Below are 26,301 nucleotides of genomic sequence, written 5' to 3' on the forward strand. Positions count from 1 at the left end.
CATCAGGTTCAACACATCTCTTGCCATCCATTTTCCTCAGAGTCTGATCTCAGACATAAACAGGAAATCATAGCTCTAATTGGTGATATAAAATCTACTTTATCTCGTCTAGGCATTTGTGTTCAGACTTTATTCATTAGGATGTTTGATACTCTCAGTCTCTTCATGGTGGACATAATTCATGTGTCCTTAAAATCTTTTAAGGAAAACACAATTTGAACCAGTCTCCTTCAACCAGCCACAGATGTGGTGTGAATCAAATTTTGTACTTTTCTCACCAAAGACTCTTTGCTCTCCAGCTTAAATATTAGGTTGCTGCTGTAAACGATGACAGACATATTGGAGTTTTGTCAAATGAAAAACTCCAGTTTTTCTTTTGAATTTTTCAGTTTTCTGAGATCCTTCCTCTGACTTGGATGCTGTTGCTCATAATATCACGATGAACAGATTTAAGGATTCAATGAGGAGCCATGGTTTTGTTAAAAATTTTTTTGTTCATACTTTTGTAAAAGATCTAGTATGTGTGGAAATTAGGTCATATGAGAATTAATAGTCCTCAAGCCCTATCCTTGTCTAACTTTATGTCCTTCCACTGGGACAGATTGTAAGGCACTATAATAATGTCATTTATCCATCTGTATTCCTTCAAGCCATTTGAGCTTCACAAATTGAACATCTAACCAACTGTCTGGTAAATATCAAGAAACTGCTAAGTGACTATCTGCTCTTGCTCAGTGAACAATAAACCAACTTATTGCAGATAATAACATTCATGCTAAGGGACGCCCAACTCCAGTAGTTGTTGTAAGCGACTGGATACATCTTGCATTGATTGTCAGTCCATCGCAGGGCATCGCCAAGACCATCAGTCATGTCTTTGGGCTGTGGGAGAAATCCAGAGCACTGAACGGCTCCCACGCATACATGTGGAGAAAATGCAAACTTCTTGCAGAAAGACCCCCTTCTTGCTGCAAGGCAACAGTAAAGCTGTTAGTGTGATCTATTTATAACCCTTTACATGATTTAACTACACAATTTCTGCAATTAAGCAACATCCCAGCAGGCTCCTTTAGAAACTGGCCTCTGAAATCAGTTTTTTTAAAACTTTTTTTCACTTGAGAATCAATCCAACCTGCTGAATTGAATTTGCTGTTATAATTTGAGGAATATATATATAAACCGACACTGCTGCTGTCAAAATCTGAACGGGAGATCAATATGCATGTTTTTTTAAACAAAGTTATGCTGATAGTCATACCTCTTTCAGCCTAAATCAATTTGGTTTAACTTGAAATGCAGAAACTAGAAGTTTAAGGCATATCTGTTTTGACTTCCTATACACTGCTCAAATCTTAAAATCTGTTTATCTTTTAGTGCATGCCTTATATTGAGAAGCTGAATATGTTTCAGACATACTGTAACTCTTTTTGTTCTCTAGGGTTCTTAGCTCTGTAGGCTTATGGTTGCTGATAGTGACGTTTCCTTGCAGTTCGACTCAGTGGAAGAGAGAAAAGAGGTTTCAATCCATAAGAATTTTTGTATCATATGTACTATTAGATCTATAACTTTATTATTTGCTCCTTTAAAGTTTCAGAAAACATTATGCATTTTAAGGTAATTGATTTTGCTTGACATGTTTTTTGTAAGCATTTTGTGAATTTGTCTGTGAAAAATGCGACATAATTTGTCTGTGAAAAATGCGACATAAATAAACTTTAATTGTGCATTTTCATGTTCAGTCAGAACACCACTGTCAAAGCTTGTCTGCAGAAGTATATTTTGAGCTGTTATCCCTCCAGTACAGTGGGAGCAGCTTCTGTTGTGTAACATTGCATCTATAATTGAAGAGGATGCATAGATCAGCACACACCTGCTTCAGAAGTCCCTTTTGTGCGTATAGAGCTGGAGGAGCTGCAGATCAGATCTGTCACACCGAGGAAGAAAACCTCCAATCTTGTCTCTCTCAGCTGTTCGTCTGGCTTTGTGTGCCATGCAAAGTGGCGGAGTTTACTGTAGTGTGGAGGGAGTTAGCAGAGCCACTGACAGTCCGTCAAACTTAAAACAAAAATGCAGTTTACCTCAGAAGTCAGAATAAAGTCCTCTTGTATGTCACCTTGCATGAGTTATAAAATTATATTTCAAAAATACTGCATGCATGAAACATATGCATCTATTTCAACACTCAGTGTAGCATTTATACAGTCAGCTCCTGTTACTGGTCGTGTTTTTCAGAATTATTCCTAAGGACAAAACCGCTAACCAAATCATGGCTTTGATCCTCAGTTCTTGGGACTTGTGCTTCCTTCTCATGGAAATTTTGCTCAGAGGAAAATCCTGTCCTCCTGTCATCCCTTTCTCTTCCTCACTTCTTTTATCTGTTGTTAATTAGAACCTGTGAAGTGATGACTCCTATCTCTGTGTAATTAATTAAGGGTCGGCTGTGGTCATACACAGCACATCATTTTTTGCTCTGGCCACAGAACAGCCAGCTCAACAGGGAGAGCAAACTGTCAGCGGGGTTGCTGAAGTAATTAAGCCGTTTATTTGGGTATTTTAATAGAAGAACATTGAGAGAATCAGAACTTGTAGCACTATGAAATGTGGATGTAAGCTTTCCTTATGTGACTGATAGACTTCTGAACTTGAATATATTCTTGTGTTATTTCTTGTAAAAAAAAAAAAGTGACATGGAAGGTAAGATTATCTATATAGCAGTATTCACACACAAAACAAGTTAAAGTGCTTTACAGAACATCAAAAGAAAGACAAGTAGAAAACAATAAAAAAACTGAGTTAATATGTCAAATATATTATTATTATTATTTACTGCATTTTTGCAAATTGTGCAGTAGGCTCTGTAGTAGACACACAGCTATGTGTGTCTGTGCCTCATACATTTTTGGTTGAAATGTGTTAGTTCGTCACGCAGGGAAATAACTTACTGCAGCTCAGCCAGACATTGTTTTCAAGTAAGACAAGCGATATTTCAAGATAACAAAACTCAAGTAGAAGTGAAATTTCTACTTCAGTTAGCTGAATCAATGCTAGAAATGCTTTTATTTGTCTATTTAAAGTGACTCATATGTATGGAAATCACTAGATGCAACTAGTTTCTGCCCACCTCTGATAAAAATAAATGTCAAGTTACCAGCAGATCATATCACTGACTCAAACACTTAAAAAAAGCAGCTGTGGGAAAGTGTTTCATGGATGTATCACACCCACTGCACAATACATTAATCATTTCCCTGCCCTTCAATAAAAAAAAGAAATCTGAAAGGCTTTGTTACTCATCTGTGACTCAGAGCACAGGCCTGGGAAAATGTTATGAACTCTTTGAGAATGTCTCCAGCTGGCACTGACTGAGAGCGTCTGTAATCAGAACTGTGACTATAATAATAATAACAATAATAATAATAATGATAATAATAATAATGGAGGAAGTGGGTTGCGTTTTAAGAGAGAAATTCAAATGATTGACTTTTGAATTATTATTCTGCTATGATATAAAACAATATTCTTTTAAATGGCAAAAACAAAAAAAGAACTTTGTTTGCAGGAGACAGTAGGCAGTGGTATAATTTATTTGACTCTGCAACCAATTTGCTCTGCAAACTGCAAAAGCATTAGCGAAACTAACAATGATGTCCAGGAATTGACAGTTTTATTGCCTTGCTCAACATCATATTACCAGCTGGCATGTCACAACACTATAAGATTACATACGGTTCAATTAAAAGACTTTTCTAGTGGCAAAAAAAGTGGAAAGGTCACTTACTTCCCCCCTGCGGCAAATTTTCCTTTCACAAACAACTTTGTTTTTGCTTTTCAGACACAAAGGATGCCCAAGTTTCATATTAGCAATAAAAGAAAAGAAAATATATTAATGTTGTCATTTTGCATCTGGTAGCATCTTCCTAATTTGTGCCATTGGGTGTTGATGCTGACATTGTGGATTACACTTTGTGTTAGGAAACGGTTTGGATGAAAGACCCACACAGTTTGTGGTGTGTTTATATATATGTAGACTGTTTTATTTTTGGCAGGGTAAGACCATCAATCACTTGAATCTTTGCCATGTTCTTAATGAAACTTCTTACTTCTTTCACATCCATCTCAGCTTTCTATTGGAGAGATATTGACTAAGTATCTGATGGCTGTAGCATCTGATGGATCACTGCTTTTTTCAAGAGACCAGAACAGATCTTTCTATTTTTGAAGGAAAGAACTGAGGGAAAATTACACTTTAATAAAGAATTTAACATGGCATAATGTAACATGACAGAAAAGACTCATATTTAACTAAAGATAAACATTGACATACAATCTAAACCCATACGCAAAGAACAGAACACAAAAATGAGCTAAAAATAACAAGTAAATACAGTTAGGATTCATAGTGACAAACTGAAAAACAACAGCAACTCAAAATGATCCCAATACAAAACAAAGAAGCAATCAAAACACAAAGACCCTCAGATTCAGACAAATAACAGTTCTGGCACATTCCGATTTTTCTTTAAGATCTGTATGCAACAATGAAATCTTTGTTTTCTACTTTCTGCATCAACTGGAAAGGTTGTTGTCTTTGCAACAAAATGTTTATAATCAACTTCTTACAGCTAAATAGCTATTGTTCTCTGAATCAATGAAAATCTGCAAAAAAGAACAACAACAAAAAAAAAAAAAACGGTTAAAGCCTCTAGGTGATGGGATCATTAAATATAAACCATTAAACATGTTTCATTCTGTGCTATTTTTCTTCTGGCCAGTTTGTGCTTTTCAAAATGTAACAGTCACCATATCAAATTACTTTTTTCAACAACATTGATTAAAACAAGTAACTGCTGGGTCCAATTTAATTTTGCTTGACATGGTCATGGAAATGTCTTAGAGTGGACGGGAAGATGGATGAAGCTAAATACAACCCTGAAAGAAAATCTTTTCAGAATTAGACACACAGTCACACTAAAGACTATGGCAGAGTAGAGCATAAATACAATACTGTAATGGAATGGAATAATTTAAATGGAAGCGTGTTCATGATTTGAAATGGTCGAAAGAAATTCCAAACTGAAAAGAAATTATGGATGTAGGAATTTAACCTTGAAATGTGTTTGCAGATTTTCCTAATCCAATCTGACTGATTTTCTTCTGTTTTGCAAAGAAAAACAGCAAAAGAAATCAGTCCATGGTGCAAAAAATGGGCAAAACATACACCAGAAAACTAGAAGGTACAACAGCAGAGAAGTGTGGTTCTACAAAGTAGCGACTGAAGCAGTGTATTCTTGAATAGAATATGGGTTCTCTGTCCACCTCAGAGGCTGCTGGGCGAATTTAAAGTGCAGCTTTCTGTATCTGAATTTAGTGAAGTGTCTTGCGACGATTTCATGGGACTTCAAATTCCGGGGGTACATGGTTGTCAGACATGACCCAGAACAGTTTATGTGGGAAACACTCTTGTACTGTCTGATATGAGTTGTAAATTTAGGTCTCTGCTGGGGCTGTAGACTGAGAGCAAGAGCTGGTATAGCCGAGGGAGTGAGTTTTCCCCATGGATGTCACTATACGTCACGATTATAACCCCCAAGCCCCTTGTGTACCAAGTATTCAACGTGGGGTCAGGAATCAGGCAATTAAGAGTGCTGTGGATGTGGATGAGAGCCGACAACCGATGGGGAGTGCAGAAGGAGTCAGGAAGGCTTGAACCTCTTCTCCCCCCTCAGGGAACTGACTGGTTTACAATCCTCTCCCATCTACATGTACAGAGCAACTACTTAGTCACAGTGTTTATTCAAATCAAGCCAGTGCACAGGCTTCCATTTGTGCTGGGACTTAGTGTACAATGTTCAAACCTTGCTATAAGCATAATTTTGATAGTTTACAGCAAATTGATAGAATAAGCAAGGTCCAAATGAGACCTTGTTGAATAATCTTTATTGTTTACAACGGATTGGCATTTAGTTTAATTAACTGTAGGTGGAAAAGAAAGAATCCTCTTTTTATTTTAAATAAATAGTCAGATAGCCTAATCAAAAGGAAATTGTAATAGATACCCTTCATAAACCGTTCGGTTTAAAAGTGCCTCTCCCACTAATATCAGTGTAAATACGGCTGAGAACTGAACACAAGTCAGTCATCCATGCCGCTTACACCACACATAATGAGAGCACTTCATCATAATAAAAACCTTCCTCAGCGGAATGATAAATTGCCTCATCTTTTCTAATTCCATCTCCAGCTGATAAAGAAGCAGCTCTCCCTCAAACCCCGCAACAGGAGTACAAAGCTGCACATTTACAGCTATGGGAACATGAGAGCATCAAGTTCTATTTTTGTCTGAAAGTGACTGCTCTTTATTTGCCTGCATGCTCTGCTCTGTGAGTGCGGCTTGATGGACGAAAGAAAGGGTATGAGTTTTAGACTGCTGATAGTGCGGTGCATCTGCTTTTCTCTTTTGAAGGGTTTCCAAACACCTGCTGCTGCTGATATGGTTGGGAAAGCTAAGTTTTGCTGATCAAACCCTGTTTTTATCAGAGTTGAAAGAGAGTTGGCTGTTCCTGCATTCCAATCTGAACACCTCAAAAACTGCTCTAATGCATCAGGAGCCTGTGGTCACTGATTTATTGGCATAACTTCAAAGACATCTCAAAGGAAGAAACACAAATAATGACAACTAACCTTTCAGCAGCTTTTCTTTTAAATAAGGAATTTTAAGAACCAAAATATATTTTGACTTACAGCCAGAAAACCAGACATTCACCTTCATACATAAATGATAACCTAGCATGGGTTCACTGTTTTGAAGTTCATCTGTAGATGTAAACTAACTGAGTTCATCATTAACAGTACATTGTTGAGTGGCTGGTTGGCTGCTTAATGGTTAAATAGATAAAGGATGGAGTGAGCACTTTTGCTACAAGGATCATTTATCCAGAAGATGTGTGCGAACTCAGGGAATAAGCAGAGGTGAATAATCAAGTCAAGTCAAATCTATTTGCATTGTAATTTCAGCAACAAGGCAGTTCAAGGTGGTTCACACAAGGTTGAGTATGTAGATATCGAATAGGAGGGATCCCAAGACTGACCCGTGTGGTAGCCCACATATCTGCACATTCTGGTGATAAATGACCATATCACAATGACGCAAAGAAGTCCATGTCTGTTTGGTAAGATTAGAACCAATTAAGTACTAGACCAGAGTCCAAAAAGTACCTTCAGAACAACATTTTGTCAACTACATTACTGTTTCTTTTTTTTTTTGTCGTAAAAGATCAGAACATTATTAAGAGGAAAAGCAACAGTTTTTCTAGGTAAAGCAGAAGTATTGCGAGGGAATCCTAAAAGAAAAAAAAATCCTCCATGTCCCTGATAGGGGGCACTGTAAATTCTTATTGATCAAGATATTTCCTTTTAGAATAAATGCAAAATGAATAGTTATTTTAAAAAGAACGATGTGTGCTCTTTAATTCTGCATGTTCTTAAGCAGTCACTGTAGGACATGGGGAGAAGGTCGCAACAAGCTTTTTTCACAGTTTCCTTTTTGGAGTTTCTGCTAATTTATTTATGTGAGACACTGTGCCAAGTGTTTCTGAGTTGTACATCAAAACAGCTCAGAAACATATGCATTATATATATAAAACACATGTATGATGTGTTATATATTTCTGCAAATATATAACACATCTGTATAAATAATATTTAGCCTACATAGGATATATTTTTCTTCTGTACAGATCTATTTTACTCTATGATTATTGGTGGTTTTTTTTGGTCCAACAACAATTTTAGTAGATTTATGGATGTGCTTGTCATTGTCTCCATTTTTTGCCTCCAATTTTTCAGAGCTGCCAGACTCAATTATCTTGATGCAAAAATGATGAAAATCACTAAATCTCATCATAATTGAGCTGTAGAGTCTCAGGTGTATTATTTTCCTTTTTTGTCAGCTATCTCCCCAACAGCTGTTACAAAAATGGAGATTTGTTGAAGTCCTCATTTAAGCTCCCATGTCACCGCTGGTGACACAGCTGATGGCTGTTTGTGCTGCTTTAAAGAGAAAAAGGGTTTCAACAGGTCCAACGTTTCCAACATCCAGGGCAGGATTCTTCAGGCTCCGATAAGGCTCTTTTATTTGTCACTCACGAGATGCAGGGTCTGCCTTGTCGTCAGAGCTTAGCTGTTTCCAGACAAGATATAAGGATTACTCATTAGTCCAAAATATGAAAACAACCCTCCACTGTTCAGTTTGCACTTTCATTAGCAGTGGCTATGTGTCATTTTTACCGCTCTTCATTTTCAAGCTTAAAGAAAAATCACCTTTTGAAAAAGTGTGACTGACAGAAAGCAAATGCAATCTAAAGAAATGTACTGGAGAAAGTTGCCAAACAGTGATGACATCAAGCAAGCATTGAGAAATCATCAATGGAAAAGGTTTTGGCCACTTTGTCTAAGCTTGCTTATTCTGGCAAGGTCGAGGGACGGCTTGTGCGTTTCTCTCCAGTCATTTGACAAGAACCAGGTCTGCTTAGAATAGTAGTTTTAAGGGATGGACTTAAAACTACTATTCTAAGCAGACCAGCCAATTTACTACTACTTTATCAGATCAAGTCTTATTGTTTTAATACTATAACTGTTGTCTGATGAGGGACAGAAAATCATGAGAAATGTTTCTAACTAGTACATTGAAGACCTAATAAGACTGCATAATACCCATATATTTAAAAGTGCTCTATGTTAAAGGATATGCCTTTAATTCACTAGAATGGGGACTGCCTACTTAAAAACTGTAATTCAAAAAACCTCAAATGGTGGCAGACTTCAGGTAGAAGTCCTTTATTCAGGTAGACTGAAGTCTGCTTTAGTTCTGATCAACATTTTTGTACAGAGGCAAGTCTTAGTACTCCAATTTCTTCAAAGACTTTAGCACCAGAATGTTTTATAATATATGAGGAAGAGATTGCATGGAACATAGCAGCAATTAATGGAGGCAGCTAAAAGTTAACTAGCTCATGGTTTTCAATCAGTGGGTTTAACTACTCAGTGGGTTTAACTAACTCAGTGGGTTTAACTACTAAAAATTAAAAATCAAATCTTAATTCAAGGAGAAGGACAAGACACTCAAGCTACATAAAACTTTTTACAACACTTTGCCACTGGAGCCTGAAAAGTCACTTCAAGCTAAAACTAGCATATTGTGATTGAAAAAGAAGTCTAAATATTGAAATAGAGCGGGTTATTAACTTGGCTCATAAAAAAAAATGCAGACATGCAGCACTAATGTTTGGAGAGAGCAGTTATTGGTTCAATTATTAACACAATCTAAAGATGCCAGCTGGTACTTTATACTGGCAGACGTCATGGCGAACACAAATCCCACTGCAAAATAATGTTGATCACCTTGATGTTTTGGCCGTAGCATGAAAAGCTATGGTGCACCTTGGTGCTTCTCTTAAAGCCCAACAATTGCTGCAGAAACACAGTTTTTGGTGAGTAAGGAGAAATCACCCTTCAACTGCTGACTTTTATGACTCCGGTCAACCTTTCTTTCGTTGGCGCTTGTAAGAGCTTTCACACCATCCTTTATTGTTTTATCAATAGGGCCACTCATCCAGTGCTTTCATTGCATATCCATTAAGAAGCTCTTTTTTCAGAAAAACACTATTTTCTGTTGAAACCGATTGGTTGTTCCACTCTGCATTTACATATGCAGTATAATTATTCATTATAGTATAATTATTCTGTCATATGGTTTTAGAAAGTTGTTGCTCCAAAGGCAGGTTTTGTGCCAAAAGCATAAAATTTATAACTACTGAGCTGTTTTGAAAAATAATGGAAAGTCAGGTTGTGATTTATTAATGCATCATACTTTTCAAGATTTCTATGTTTTCAAGCCTTAAATTTTGATTAAGTTTGCCCTTTAATGCTGAATCTCTGAGTCAATGAAAGGGAATATATACTTTTTTTTGCTGGAGGGATGAATAAAAAATTTCAGCACAGAGGGGAACCTTGTTTTGGAATTCATGAAACCTCATTGGGATTCATGCTCGTTTATATCTCTAACGGTGAGATTAAAAAAAAGAAAAGAAGCCTGCAATGCAGCAGTGCATGAAATCCTTTTCTTTTTGCATGTTGAGCGCATGCCTTTTACACGCTTCACGCTTTCCTGTTTCTGTTAATGAGGAACATGTGTCTGTGTAAAATTTGCAAAGCTCATCTATTTCAGAAAATTACTTATTTTTTCTAATAAAAATGTTAACCGTTTTCTACGAGTCAAGTTCTTTTGAAAACAACTAACATTCATGAAAAAAAACTTGCACTGAAAAAGTATGCATTTCTTCTTTACTTTCTATTGACTGTAATCTTTCAGTGTAAAAAGCCTATTTAAATATCAATTTGCAATAAACAATATATATACCATTGCTTCTTTAAGAGCTGCCAGTGTTTTCCAGGTCACTCTGGACTCCCTGCAGCTTTTTGTCACCAGACAATAGAGGAAAAAAAATGTCATAAATTGGAGTGAGTGCCTCACACTGTCTTTGCGCTTTAAAAATGTGCTGCATCGGAGTGATGTCATCACAGAGAACAGTTTCTATATATGTATATTTACTATATGTCACCTATTATTATATCATTTTTAATTCATTCTCTTATTTATCATCTGTTGCATTTCATTAAGTTCTTGAAGGCATCTGTCCTTACATATTTCTTGTACAGGTAGTGTGTGTATGCGTGTTACAGCAGTGTATCTGGGTCACTTTATAACCTCCATTGCTGCTATCTTTGTCTTTCCTTTAGTAGTGGCCTGCAGGTTGATTTCCTAGCCGCCTTTTATCTAAACCCTGATCAGGTGTCATTTTTGTCTGCGACTCTGTGGTCGCAGTGCCCTCCAGAGGAGTAATAGTTCAACTGCAGTGTCACAAATCCTTCAGAACACCTGAGAAAAGAATGGCATGAATTAGACATTGCAGAAAGTTGAGCTGATGCAGATGAACTCTTTGTGTGCATTTTTTAGGATGATATATTTGATGACATATCATGACATCATTATTTTATTTTTTATTTGATGTGCTTTCAAGGGCATTTTTCCAACAATGTCCGTCTTTTACCATGAAGTCCAAATTTGTGGACCACAAGACTGATTGTTTTCTTTTTGACATATTATTTACCTGAATCTCTGCAACCTCTCAAGAATTACGGTGGGTTTCTTGGCTGTTTCTCTGAATAATGTTTTTCTTGCCTGGCCTAATAGTTTAGAATGAATATTTTTAGCTACGAAAGGTAATTGGTTGCAGTGGATCAGAATAAAGGAGATTGGAGAGACGTGTCTGACATATTTTTCTCTAATTTCAAAATCATCTATCCGTCTTCTTCCAATGCACAATTATGCACTACTTTGACTTTGGTCTTTCACATAGAGTTGCATGTGAAAGATTTGTGAAGTCCAAAAAACTAAAACCCTTGTAGTTCTAATTTGACAAAATATGTAGAATATATTTTGCAAGGCAATGTAAGAACCGAAATAAAATAAAAAAAACCATTACATCTAGATGATTGCAGTTATTCACGCTAAAACTGCTCTGATGTTTAAATGTATGAAGAAATTATCTGTATTCTGGAATTGCTGTCTTATAATTACAGCAATGGTGAACAATTTAAATAATTTCCAGCACTGAGCAACAAGCTTAGTTCAAAGGGAAGCTTTCATTCTGAACAGCTGGGGAGCATTTCAGACTGTTTAAAATGCTTTAAATGTACAAACTGGAAAAGAGCTGCTAATGTTCGAGACATGATGGCTGTCACTAAAGATCATAAAATGTGTGTCTAAAGGTTGTGTAAAGTTATTGAGGAGTCTTTAAAACACTTACTATGCACCCATTTTGGGATGGTAAGATAGATTTGTAGAAAAAGACAAGCATTTTAGAGAGAACTGTGTTATGCAGTCTGGGGAGTCGAATTTTAGGCAGAGGACTTTTAGGACAATTAACTAGAGCATCCATTGAAAATACCAAATGAATGGCTGAAAAGAATAAATGAATTGGCTTAAATATACTCAAAATGAGCCCACTTTCAAAAGTGCTGAATTTTAGAATTGGGGGAAAGAATCCTGTGCAAACTAAAAAGAAATGGAACACATTGCAACATAAGAGAGGCAAAAATTAATGCTGGTTCGTTTTTCTTATACCACAATAATAACACTATATGAGTGTTTTGTTTCACAGTCTGATAGCCATTGTCATTGTTAAAATATTTCTTAGAGTTTGCCTTTTCTCTGTTTCACCCTTTCTTCTAGAACCAGTAAAGCATGTAATTAAAATATTCATATTTTACAGTAGCTTGACAATAGGGGGAGCCAGTGCTACTCACTGAAGAAAATGTGTATCCAGCAGCTGTGACCTTAGTTACAGTGTTTCATTTTAATCAAATCGTCCCAAATCATTCACACTTAAATGCACCTAACAGCAGTCTGGGCCGATTAGTTTCCACTACAAAGTAATCAATAATCTCTTCTCAATCGCAACACTGTGTGCCGTTTCATGTTCAGCTGTAGAAATAGTGAATATGTACAATATTAAAGAAAACATTGTAAAACTGGAGATTTGTTAATACTGTTTGGTGTTATATACCCATTGTCATCTCCTATGATCCATTCTTTGAACTCACCGTTTGCTTTGCTTTAATAAATACTTATGGGATTAGCTCTAGTGTCCATTTAGGTTGTGAAAATGTTGTATAAATGGTTTTGCTTTTGTTCTGTTACAAAGCCTTTCGTGCAGTACGATTACTCCAGTCCTAACATACAGATTCTAAGATGTAATTCTGTTTTCTTTCTATCCCAGAAGTGTCTCTAAAGTGTCAGTTAAAGACTGTTTGACCTGGCAGTCTGTATCGTCCCCCTTTCGGCTTAAATAAACAAAAGACAGAAAAAGCTCGCAGTGCTCTTTGGAGAGATCCAGAACATTCCAGTGCGTGTTGAAGAAAAATCACCTTCTATTCCAGATCTGCTTCTTTCTGCCTCTAAATGAAAAGAGTATGCAGATGCAGCCACCTCAGAACATTTTCTTCTTCTTTCGTTTTTTTAGTCGACGTTCTTGATCATTTGCAATTATCCCAAACAGTGTGTTACAAAGATGGAGTTGTCATGTGGTATTTTGGAGGGTGCAGTTGTTTGATCCTCCTCCATGTTTGCAGATAAAAGTCTATGAATCGCTGACTGGAATCGCTTAATGATCTCAACGCTCCAATCTTTCCTCTTCCCTGGTTTATTTGTGAATGCTATCACATGCCCTCCTTTCAGTAAGTCTTCAAGCTTTCTACATGCTGAACTGCTGAAAACTGATGGCTTTGAAGTAAATGGAAGAGAGACAGGTGGCAGGTGCAATGCTAGAATGTGACTCAGGCAGAGACATGTTTGCCTTTTGCACTATACAATTCATAGACGTCATGTTCATGATTTTTATCCACCCTGTGCTGTCCACTGAGGCCATTTAGTATACATTTTGGCTCCTCATTCATTACCTCCTTTCCAGTTTTCCCAAACAATTCCCATTTGTATATCCAAATGACCATATTGGAAGGGAGTGGTGGATTTGGTTGCGGAGTTTGAGTTTCTTTGGAGCTGCCTGACTATTTTGGCACGAGAGGTGATTCTTGCACGAGTGTGTGGGACAGTGTAAGTGGTGAATTATTCAGGACAGCTTCCTTTAGGCATGCTCTTATTAAATGGATTTTGTACACACATCTACAAAAGGCTTAGCTGACACACTATCCTGTATTTAAATTACTTCAAGTTTACATTGCCAGATTGGGAAATGTCCCTACAGATTAATATTCTGCAGACCTCTCCCAGCTTACCTCTCCTCCTCTTATCATGTGCTATGGCTTCCTTGGAATCCAACAAAAATAAGACTGTGGTAAGTTACAGATGCACTTAGCCACTCTCTCAGTTGAACAGCTGGGCTTATCAGCTGTCTGACAGCTTGGAGTTTGAAAAAAATTGATTCAAAGGTCAAAATTGATGCTCCAACACCAATCTCTTCAGAACAAGAGTTAAGAAGCAGTCAGAAATTTATGGAAAAGACTCTTTTCAACAAGTCGGGAAACTGAACAAATTTGGTTTTGGTAAAGTGACGGTCAAGAACAATGAAGACATTGTAGAACAAGAAAACCAGTCTGGGGCTTCAGTTGCAACCACTAATCAACAAGTTCATTAATCATGTTCAGGCACAACAGAGTTAGACTTTAGGTTAAACTAGCATAAGTTTAACCTACCTGTGTACAGACACCTCTCCACTGACTGCACACAGCCTGGTATATAGATGAGGAAAAAACAGTACAAAGAAGATTTATAATTTGTCATAAGCTGAGTGAGCAATCTAAGTTTCAAAGGACTTAATGAATAAATAAAGATAATATTTTTTTGCATATATTCCCATAAACATAGGAGATTTGTGTGAATTGTTTACTTATTTACCTTTATCAGAAGTGGTGAAGATAAAACATTCCTGAGGATTGGCATTTCGAAACAAAATTGTAAACACCAATTCTTTGTTTTTTTGTAAACACCAGGATTGTTGACACCAAATTTTGATTGATGTTTACAATATTTTGAAAACACCAATCAAAATTTTTTCTGATAAAGTACTTTGCAAAGGTATTCATGTTATTTGAACTTGTTCCACTGTATATTTCCCTGGTGTTTGGTGGCCGTAGAAGATGTAGTGGAGAGAAAAAAAAGAAAAAACTTTACAATTAAAAAATGTGGGGCATTAGAAATCTCGGGTTTTAAAGCCAAACATTCTACCTAGGACTATAGGCTATACACTGTTACAAAAACAAAAGAAAAAAGATTTAAGAAGAGCACATTTTTGTGCAGTAGAAAAGGAAAGGTTGTCTTGCACCTCCTAGTTTCTATATGTGCACATCTGCTTAAACCTTAAACACCAACTTTATCATTACCGGCATATTTTCTTCCACAGCTCATGCCCACACATTGACTGGAAATGATAAAAACTAAAATTTAAAGTCCCAACTGATTCATATCAACTACCCAATTTGGTGTAGTCCCATCCCAGAGTAGCGCCCAGGGTGGTGAGCCTTATTGGCAATACTATATCAATTGCCTGCTGTTCATTGCAAAACCAGCACATGACCCTCCCATCCCCGATGTCTCGGTCCCGTTTCTGTCACTAAAGGTCCATTTATAGAGCTGGAGTTTGTTTTTACGCCTCCGAACCGGGTCAGCGTCTCTTGCTCCTGGGCTGCATGCGGAGTTTCCTTTTTCCACACGGAGACCGCGGCGGGAGGAGGAGGAGAGGAGGAGGAGGAGGAGGAGGAGGAGGAGGAGGAGGAGGAGGAGGAGGAGGAGGAGGAGGAGGAGGAGGAGGAGGAGGACGGTCTGGGAGGACCACCGGGCTCCAACATGAGGGGTGATGTGTGGACGGACGGACGTGGTTGTGAAACTAATTAGTTCGTGACGTGGGCGAATTGCAGCAAATGCCCAACTACACGTGAAGGAGATTGCAGCCAGGACGCACCGAGTGAGGCAGATTTGGGGCGGGAAGGAGGGAGAAGGTAGGGGGGGGGAGGAAAGAGAGGAGAACAAATCTGAAGCAGTGGAGTCGGATGGATACGAGGGGACAGAGAGCAGGGGGCCGAGTGTGAGGGGTCCCATCAAGAGGTCTGGAGTCTGCACCGAACCAGCTTCAGGGATGTAGTCGAAGCGGTCTGGAGCTCAGCCCATCCGAGCTCATCATCATGAAGAAACACTCCGCCAGGGTTGCCCCGCTGTCCGCCTGCAACAGTCCGGTGCTCACCCTCACCAAAGTGGAAGGTAGGGAGAGTCTTTGCCCATTCAGAGCGCGTCCGCACAGCGGGACTCCGGGACCCCAACAAAACCGCTACTGACAGGCAGGAAAGGGGTTAGGTAAGGGCTTATCATAAAAAAATAAAATAAATAAATAAGAAAGTCAACAGAAAAATCTGACTGCGACTAAGATTTAAAGGCTTTATATCAACTTTGCACTCTTCCAGCATTTTGACGTATGGACATTTTTAAAACCATTCCCTTTGATTTCTGTTCAATTTCATCTATAGTCCTTGAAATTAGTCCAAGTCACAAGCTATTTTTCCCAGACGCTTGTGTTGGTGCGATGTGCTAAAACCTCTGCACGTCCTCAGGGAGCGTTTTAAGTTGTTATTGCAGCAGGGATTCCCTCTCATTCTCCCCACCCTTCATCCATCACTGGCTGCAAGTGTAAGGAGAATGCAGAAGACTATAACGGCAGAGCATAGATCTTATGCCTCTTTTCCATGAAATTTACTGTAAAGAGGTTCAATCTAAGAGTGTTTTGATGCTATGATTTGCTGGGACCAGAGAGGCGTACCTCACTAATGCATCATCTGATTTTCTCTACTGACTCATGCTTGTGCAATGATGCAGACTTTTTAAAAATTTCAGCTCAGTGTTTTTGCCTGAGCTGAAAGCAAAAAAAAAAAAAAAAAAGTTGAGTGGCTGCTGATTTCACAGTGCCGTTAACTGAAGTGTTCTGGGTCATGTTTTATTAAACACATCCAGATAAATATGGTGCAAATGGTACTATTATTTATTTAGAAAAATAGGGGCAAAAGGAATTAAGCACAAAGAAATACAGAGGCAGGTAAATTCTGAAGGATTTGCACTGAAAGGTTGTTGCTTTGGGAATGACCTTTGATTTTTTTTTTACTGCAGTCTTGCTAATGTTACATTTGATTGTTTGTCTATATACTTTACAGATTATGCAAGTACTTTTTTATGTGTAAAGCAGTTTGCACATCATCTTTCTTTCTAAGATCAGCTCCTCAAGCTACAGAGCAACTACAGCAAAGAACCTGCATTTTTAAAGGGGGGAGTATTGTACACAATCAACATTTTTACATCGTGTTATAATGCTTTACATCGTGTTATCATGTTATTCCCTCATCAAAAACATATCTGGAGTTTGGTTCCAACATGCACGTTACAGGAATCCCTAAATCTTCCATAGCAGCCACTGAAGGGTCTCTAAACATTTGCTCTTACAAAGCGCTGCCTATTTCCACAAAGCGCCTCCTTGGAGTTACGGTCTCTGGCTGAGCTTCCGCCTCACAGTTTGGTAATCCTGCCTCATCTGATTAACTGGACTCTCAGCCACAGCGATTTTAGAAGATATGTAGTATCTTGCTAAAGGATTCAAATGGCCTGTGTGCCTTCAAGAAGTGCAGCGTTTCTGTCCCTTCTTGTAAACTTGCTTTTCTTGTCTAAACTGATGTGCTCCATCCCCTCCACCTCTTCTTCCAGGGTTGTTTGTTCATACGGCTTCTAACGTCTACAGCGTCATATTTTGTCTAATTCACATTCCACATGAAGAGGATGTTCCCACATGAAATGACCCAACGGTCCATCTCTGATCCATGGGTTTTCTGAGTATTTCTGTAGATGACAGGATTTAGTTACCAGATGCACCCACGAGGTGCATCTGTGTCATGATTGCAAAATTTCTTTTTTCTTTTTTTGCAGGGATAATGTCCCTGAGACTTTTGTTCCCTTGTCACATGTTGTATGTGCTGTTTTCAAATGAACAATCCTTTATTAGTTTGGAATCTGTTTGACCACAAAAATATATCGTATGTTACTTTAAATAAATTCAGGCATTAAGAGTCAAAGTTCTACCATGAGGCATGCACAGAATAAAGCAAGCATGTGGAAGGAGATTCCAGTGAGATTCTGAATAAAAAACAACTATTTGCCTGTGTTTAATATACATAGGTAAGAAGCCGTGTGATAGAAAACTAATTGCACCACGTTCGGATCACATCCTCCTTCACAGTGAAGCATGGTGGTGGCAGCGTCATGCCAAGGATGCTTTATTTAAGCAGGAAAAGGCAAGTTAGTCAGTGTTAGAGGCAAAGATGGGTGGAGCTAAACACGAGGCACTCCTGAAAAAAAAATCTGCTGACTTTATCTTCAAAATACATATATGTTTTACACAAACCATGTAGACAGTACTCTGTATGATCTTTTTTATTTCTTAATGCAAGTATTTTGTCCTGTTTGTTGACTAGTACACATCAGTTCTCACCTCTCTGTCTGCACTCACTGTGTTGGAGAGCTGCAGTGTTGGTGTCTGGATCCGGAAATGTCTGACTGCTTTATTCATAATAAATGACCAGCTGCAAGAATATGAATAAGGAATTCTCATGCAGTTTTAGATGCACACTGCAAAAAATGAACTAATAAAATGCATCATATTCCCTAATTCCAGTATCTTTGAGGAACCTGTAGAATAATCACAACTGCTGAATTCTCAGCTTATTACTGCAAAATTGAATTTATTTTCAGAGCAACTGAGATATTAGGCTACGGTTCGACAAGTTCCTTCGAACAGAGTTTCCGAAAGTAAACTGAAAGTGACCAAAAAGAGAGGAGAAAGACACATTTGGGAACGTTTATTTGGGATTACACTGTATTGTAAACCAGCGAGAGGAGATGTGAACATTCAGCAGCTGCTTTGAAGGAGACGGGAATCACAGGGGGCCATAGCGGATCAACACTCAGCCTGTCAGAGTCTCTGTTGCTTATGTAACACTGGCTTTTAAAAAAAAAAAGCCTCTCTGTTCTTCTCACTAACAACTTGCACCCAGCTGACAAAAAGTTCCTGTTTTTGCAGTTTGGGTTGTACAGTGGACTCCTTTTCATTTCTTTCTTTTTTTGTCTCCAGTTGGCATCCCCCACAGGTTTATATAAAATATATTCCACAAGATTTACGGACGTGGAGCCAAAGCCAGGGATCTAATTGGGTGTTTTTCAAATTCAGACGCCAAATTATAGCTTCCCCAATAATGTCAGTAATCCTCGCTCTATGGGGCCAGTCACATTGTGTACTTTTAGGGAGCATCTGAAACATACACAGATCAATGCTGACACCAGCCTTGGTGGAAACTCATCTTGAAGACAGCAGCAAAACAATTCAGAGAGATCCATTCTGGGTATATGCTGACATTTTCTCTCGCCCTGGGTTTGATTCAGTGACATCGTCTGAAATAGTTACTGCCTCCTCTGTGTGCTCTGACAAATTCAATGGCCGGGAGGGCGATTATTGATTTCTTTTTAAATGAAAGAGCGTCCTTGGGGAGTGTGTGTGTTGTTCCTGTGTTGCTAGAACGAGGGGTAAGAAGTTCATATCAGTCCCTTTAATCTACATAACTTCATTATACAAGCTTTGAAAGAGAGCAGGCATCTAATAAAGGTGATTCAGCGTTCATGAGTCCCTGAGGATGATGGCCATATTTCACCAGCTGCTGTTCTGTCTCAAGGGTCTCGTGTGTTTTTAGCATGAATTACTGTTTATAGTCAAACTGAAGCAAAGTCAAGCAAATCATAGGACATTCATAATTTCACTGCAGCAAACTTAACAATTCTTAAAATTATCTTGATTTATTGCATGACAGATATTGTTACTAGTTTAATTAGCCTAAATTCTGAACTATGAAGATATTTTGAGCAACCCTAAAACACACATGACATCATTATTTCTGCAAGTTTATTTGCATGGAAGAGTGTTTCCAGAAAGTATAGCCTGCTAAAGGTTCTTCGAGAAAGGTTAAAAATTTTATTCAGGAACCCAAAACAAAACCTAAAGAAATGCAGACTTCCCTTACCTCAGTCAAGGTCAGTGTTCATAAATTATTAATAACAGAGAAACAAGGCAATATATCATCCGCTGTTGAACAAAAAACAAAATATCAATGAGGCAAAGCGGAACCTTCTGGAAGGTTTGTCCCTTTACATCTGATGTGAAACGAAGACAGCATCTCAGAAAAAAGAACATCATACCTACAGCCGGTGTGTGATGGGGCTGCTTGGCTTCTTCAGGATCTTGAGGATCTGCTGAAACCGATGGAAGCATGAACTCTGGTCTCTGCTAGAAAATCCAGAAGGAGGATGTCTGACCATCAGTTTGTGACAGACTGTCAAACTGCCCCATGGCAGCTGTGGCTACTATCTAGTAAAGTGCCACCATCAGAGAGTGAATGTGTTTTTTTTTTTAATGAAGTTGATACAACACTGTGCAATTACATGCCATTTACCATTTATTTGCAGTTTTCTTATTGATTTTATATTATGCTTCTCGGTTTGGTATGAATAGGACAACTTTAGTATGGAGATGACGTTTCATCTTTCAAAATACATTATTAGCATCCATATTGAAGAAGTATCACAAATGTTAGCAGTAAATGCTTTCATTTTGAAGGTTTCTTTTAGAAACAACTTTAAATATTTCATTCTTCCAGTCCTTTTGCCTTTTGAGTGTGACTGAAGTTGACTTTGAATGCTGTTGGTGAAGTAGTGGAACAGGCCCGTTTTGCTTGATAAGTGAAGAATAAATTCATAATGACAGAACTCCTAACCTTTTTTGGGAGGGCAAGCTTCTGCATATGTTAACCAAATGCAGAATCAGTGCAGAGAATTGGAATAGGAGCAAGACACTGTAATTAATTTGTCATTTATTTTAAGTTTATTGACAAAGTTGCTTGTGATCCGAGTTGTATTCGCTACTGCAGGTAAAATGTGAACCACTTATGACTGTCAAGCAGTCTCACTTCAAAAACATTCAAATTTCCCTTTAACCCAAGTTGCTTTTGTTTTTCTTGTGTCATCACTTGACTTTAGGTGGAAAGAAGAGTGAAACCATTCCTTGGCAAGTCACACACCAGCAGTGTTAGCCTATCCATTATTTTAACAAGGATGTTGTGGCCAATCTTTTAAATATTGATTTGCTGTGCAGTGTACTGGGCTTTTTGCCAGTCTATTAAAGTTCAGGGCCTTCCACAGTAATTTACTCCTCTAAGGAACTGCAGGAGAGAGAATTGAATGGGTCAAAGCAGGTAGTGTTCACATTTTTGGGGTTTTTATGGAGGGCTAAATATAAATAGATTTTATGCTATTTTTAGGTTGTTTTTAGTAAGAAAATGCAGAGACCCACTCAAACTTGAGCGAGTTCACCTTTCACACACTAGTGAGTCTTTGAGGAGACACAACATTGACCATCGCCGTCTGCAGACAGGGCCTGCCCAAGCCTTCCTGGGGCTCTAAGCAAAATGCTATGCTTATGCCTTGGGCCTGCCAGCTGTTTATTTCAAGTCAGCAACAAACAAAAAGTTTGCTGCTGCTTCAAGAGGAAGTTGTTTCGCCGTCCTTTGAGGCTGAAGGAGAAAATGATCCAGACTGAAGTCTAGGGGGATCAGTAACACTTGTCCCTCCCTTGTCTGTCCTCTGGGGCCTTTGTCCCCGCAGCCCATGCGGTCAAGCCTATCAGCTGTTTGACGCAGCAGGGTGTGTTTTTAGCTCCTGTGATATGGAGTCAGACAGGCTTGTCAGAAGATCTTGCTTTGTTGTGTTGAACGGGCTCTTACTGACAGGATGGCCTGACCCAGCTGTCAGAGCCAAATTTCACAGACCACTTCTGTCTGTCAGAGTCAGATATTACAGAGACAGTGACTGATGTCTGCCGGACTGTCTCTGCTGTGGTAAAACTACGACTCTTATGTGTAGTCTTAACCTAACAAACATTTCGTACTCAGACTCGTCTTTCACTCTGTGTTTGTCCTCACCCTCAGAAACGACAAACCTCGTAGGTCAAGCGGGGACGGAAGGATTTTTTTTTTTTGTTATTGATTTATTGACTGATGCTGCGTGACAAAGATCAAGAAAAAAATGTCCTGAGTGTCATTTAGAATAATTCTCCTGTAAGGTTAGCCATAGATTAGAGGTTATAAAGTGGATATTTGCTGAGGTTTTGACCATTCAATATATTATTTGAGTGCATAAATTTGTAGTGGTTAAGCTTAGACACAAAAGTGTAATTGTAGCTTAATATGCAGGTTATTTTTAAAATTTTTACACTACTACCAGATGTGTGTTGAAAAGTTATTTAATCATCTGGACTGCAGACAATAAAGTTTCATTACATATTGGAAATATGGCTAAGTCAAGAAAATTGGTCAGATGGTTCAGAGAACCCATATTATTGTTGCACAAGAAAAATGATTTGAAAAATATTGAAGTTGGTGGTAATAGAGTTGGTGAGGTCATCAGTAGCTACGCCAGCTGGATGTGGCAGGAAGATGAAGCTATCTGGAGGTCAAAAACCCACAAGTGACTGGAAAATGTTCCACTACTGCCTCCAATTCACTCACCAGCTAAAAAGATTTGTGGATTCTGTTCTGTTTAACCTGGGAAGAGTTTCCATTTTAAATTAAAATGAGCTTGGCAATTTCCATTCTGATGATTAATGTCTTTTGAAAGGTAATTTTCTTTACAGAGACATAATGATCCATTTGATTAGGTTTCATTTGCATGTAATTTTTATTTTATTTAATGTTGTTCTTTATTTTAGATATTTAAAATATCTTCCAGTTCCACTGTGAACTCTTCTTTACAAAATTAAAGCTTACTTGTTTTTGAGAGAGAAAACTTCCATTCATATGCCATTATCAATATAATATTGGAAAATGGTTTTAAAACGACAATATTATTGTTACCGTGACAGGACTAAACTTGGTGCAGCATAAGTAATTGAGAAAAAAATGTTTACATTTAGAGCTTTCACTGTATTGATTTCAGTGACATAAGCTAAGTAAATAGCTATGGCAGGAGCTCATGTATTTAATTAGAAGAAGAGTGGCGGTCAGCTCCCCAGGTCAGTTCATATTCATCACCAAGCTGAGCCAGTAGCGAGACAAGGAGAAGTGTTCTTCTGAAGTGTGTACGGGCGATTGATTTGTTTACACTCATAAATCAGTGAGGCAAAGCGCTGCAGTGCACTCCTGCTTCTATGGAGTTGTGACCTAACAGCCATCCAAATAAAACTCCCTCAGAGATCTATTTCTCCCACTTACCCAACTCTCCAGAAATGTTGCAAAGGCCACCCTGTCTAACCAACGCAACTCTGATGCTACCTACACACAACGCTGCTCAAATTGAGCCATATTCTTGCTTTAGGGGAAGCAGGGCACGACAGAGTGGTGAGTGCCATGGGTTGCAACCGACTTCTCAGCCTGTCATAACCAAGTTGTGAGACATGTGAGGTCAGACAGCCAGGAAGGGTTCTGCTGGCACATTTGGGATTTGCATCTATCAGCAGGAGAGATCTGCACTGCAGAGGCTGCAGGGGGAGGGAGGAGAACAGACGTAGAAGTGAGGTTGGTTGGGAATCGGGGAAAAATGGGCTTGAAGGGTGGAGAAGAGCTTAGAAAATAGACTAGCTAATGGGAAAAATAATCTGAACATCTTTTGGTGTGCTCCCATGAACAAGTAACAAGTGTGCTAAAATAAAGCAAACTGACAAGTGAGGATGTAGAATAAATAAATATCTGCAACACATTTTGCCCAACTAAGCTTGAGGGACCTGAACAGATGCAAGTTTACACAAGTGGAGTTCTTTGTTAATGGAGGAAAAAATGTTTAGCAGAGCTAAAATAGAAAGAAAAATCCTGTGCATAGTAAATTTAGAGAAGTTCTGATTTATATAAACAGCTGAGAATAGATACCTGAGGAGAAGGAAAAACAATACAGAGCTGTCAGAGCAGATCAGTTTGTGTCTTACTTTCAAGCCAAACACACTCAACCTGTCTTCAGGGATTCCACAGCTTCCTAATATGATTGAGTTAAATGCATTTGGACACAAAATGGTTCAGATACGTGAAGCTGTTGAGTTAAAGATCTCTGTTATACAGCAATAAAAGGTCTTAACCACATTTAGATCTGCTGTTCATTTCCAAATGCTTGTTTATCCTTGGTGTCTCTTTGACAGGAAATTTGTTTATGTACTGATAAGTTTAAAAGATCACAGTTAACAATTTAGCTGTTACATCATTTTTCAAGCATTTTATTTACAGCAATTAATTGCTTCAAATGGCATTACTGGCAAAGCCTCCTGTTTTTTTTTGCTCTGCCAGTCCAGCCATCCAGCTCCATCACACTAATTAGTTCATCCTCACTCCATATTGTTCATCAACAGCACTCACAGTTGGTATGATATGATTAGTCACAGTTGGTGACAGTGTGAAGTTCATCAGCTAGTGTTTGTTTCCGTGATATCCAATAGCAAAAGCATTGAGCAACAGTGCTGAGTTTTATTACATTTCTCACATTGCAACAACAAACCAGTGTATCACATCTGCTTGTTTATAATTCTATACAAAGGAGTGAATAAATTGTGAATTGATAAGAACAGGAGAAAATGACTTTCAAATAGGTAAGTGTAATGAAGAGGCCTTCATTACTGAATTAATTTATTCAATGTATTGTATAGCACTGTAAAAACATTTGCACTTTCTCACTATGCACTTTATTTAGCACTGCACTTTTAAAGTAGATCTATAAATTAATAACATTTTGCACTCAGGAAGTTTTAATTGTATTTATTGAGTATTTTAGGTATTGGTGTGTAGCCTTTTTCTGGGCTCTGCACAGCTGCTCCTCATTGGCCAGTGGAGGTGGTTAACTGTGAAGAGAGGAGAATTGATACTCAGAGCAATGAGCTATTGGTGGATAAAACTAAATAAATGATGTGCATAATTTATTAGGTATGGAATGTGCTAATATAGTGACTCACCTGTCTTTTCTGTGTCCTCTCAGGATGTTTGGACAAATATTGTCCTAAGGGGCTGGACAATGTTATAGGTCCTGGGAGAGACCATTGAGAAGAATGGGAGAGGGGTGTATTGTTTTATGGTGTACTGTTTTATGGTGTTTTAGTAAGGGTAAGGATAAAACATAAAAAAATATTTATAAAAAGGAAGTTGATGTGGTTATAGTAAAATGTTTTTTATTCGATTAAGGGGAACAGGGTAAGATGGGATTATCTTATGAATTTTCAGATTGTTTTAACTGTCACAGCTGGGACTATTTAAGATTGCAATTTTCACCTGTGAGACAGATATTGAGACATTGAGATTTTTGTAAGACCAAGAGTGTGACATTGTTCTTGATGCTGGGAGGAATAAACCTGCTGTTCCACCTAAACTCTGCCTGATATCATCTATCTGCACTGAAAAATCCAGCCGTAAAAGGCCAACCTGTTACAGTAAGCATCAAACCTACATATGAAGAAAGTTGGATTTGGAATTTGACTGGGTTATTCTAATTTGTGTCCAACAAATAGTTTAGACTCCTTGATCTGAACCATTGATGGTTGATGTCCTGCTGGACGGTGAAGGGAAGACCATCTGGATTTAGAGCCATCAGTCTTCACATAAACCAACCAGCTTCCCATTTATTAATTAGAACTTCTCACGACTTTCTTTTGACAATATTTTTTTTTCTTGCCACTCTTTCTTAAAGACCAAATGTGTAAAGCACACAAGTAATAGTTATCCTGTAGACATTTGGACTTAATCACATTTGGTCTTTCTGAAAGACAAAATGCATAAAGTGCATGACTAATAGTTGTCCTGTGGTCAATTTCCCCCACCAGAGCTGTGGATCTCTCCAGCCCCTCTAGACACTTGGCCGTGTCTCTCTTTGTTTTGCAAGGCACTAACTATGTAATTAGAGAAATTAATCAGAGGAGCTCCAATAAAACAATGACCCTCTTTTACATGTAAATACTAACTTATATTTTGTTTCCCTGTCAGGGAGGTTTGAACATGTGGTTCAGGATGATCGATATTTTTTTTTTGCCATTTTTATTGCCATGTCACTAAAAAGTGCCTGCTCAGACCCTGAGTGTGCCTTGGGGCTGATTGGATTGGCTGAAGTTTGCATTTGAGAGATTAAGCCTTGGTGCATTATAGAGTGTTCCGCAGCAGGATGTGGGACGGGTTCCCAGGAAAGACAAAAACTGGGCAGTACAGACGTGAGATGACCTTCAGAAGAAGACAAAGAGGCTTGGAGCTCAGAATAGATCAACTTAACTCTCATCCTTTTGCACCAGACATGTATAGACATCCATATTTCTCTTTCTTCCTTTTTTAAGGTTTTTATTGATTCATCATGTCACAACAAAACCAGACTGTGATTTAGAAATATGTGTTCCTGGCAGCAACATTTCTCTTGATACTTTCATTGCAGACACAAAAAGTTATATTAGCAATTGCTTTATCATCAAAATAATATAAACTCAATTGCTACTATAATAATCGTTATCTGCAGCTAGACATCTTAGTTGCATCAAGAAAACTAAAAATTTGTTGTTTTTATGACATTCGGGCTCAAAAACAAAGCAGTTTTTTCATTGTTCCTTCCCAAATAGCTTCTTCATATGGAGAGGTTCTAATGGT

General features: G+C 38.2%; 1 protein-coding gene across 2 annotated transcripts in view; it reads left to right on the forward strand.

Annotated features, from left to right (window-relative positions):
• The window catches only part of slc35f3b (solute carrier family 35 member F3b), a 48,020-nt gene that overhangs the window by 7,556 nt on the left and 14,163 nt on the right, over positions 1-26,301 (forward strand). Inside the window, exon 1 of one of the 2 annotated variants that reach the window (XM_055029647.1) lies at positions 15,621-15,832. The exons of the other annotated variant lie outside the window; for it this stretch is intronic. Coding sequence (XP_054885622.1) covers positions 15,757-15,832 — 76 coding nt within the window. The 5' untranslated portion in view covers positions 15,621-15,756. Of the gene's footprint in view, positions 1-15,620; positions 15,833-26,301 lie in introns of those variants that run through there. 2 annotated transcript variants of the gene reach the window in all.

This window comes from Poeciliopsis prolifica, unplaced genomic scaffold, assembly GCF_027474105.1.
Source record: "Poeciliopsis prolifica strain line A6 unplaced genomic scaffold, Auburn_PproV2 SCAFFOLD005, whole genome shotgun sequence".
In the NCBI taxonomy this organism is placed as follows: domain Eukaryota; kingdom Metazoa; phylum Chordata; class Actinopteri; order Cyprinodontiformes; family Poeciliidae; genus Poeciliopsis; species Poeciliopsis prolifica.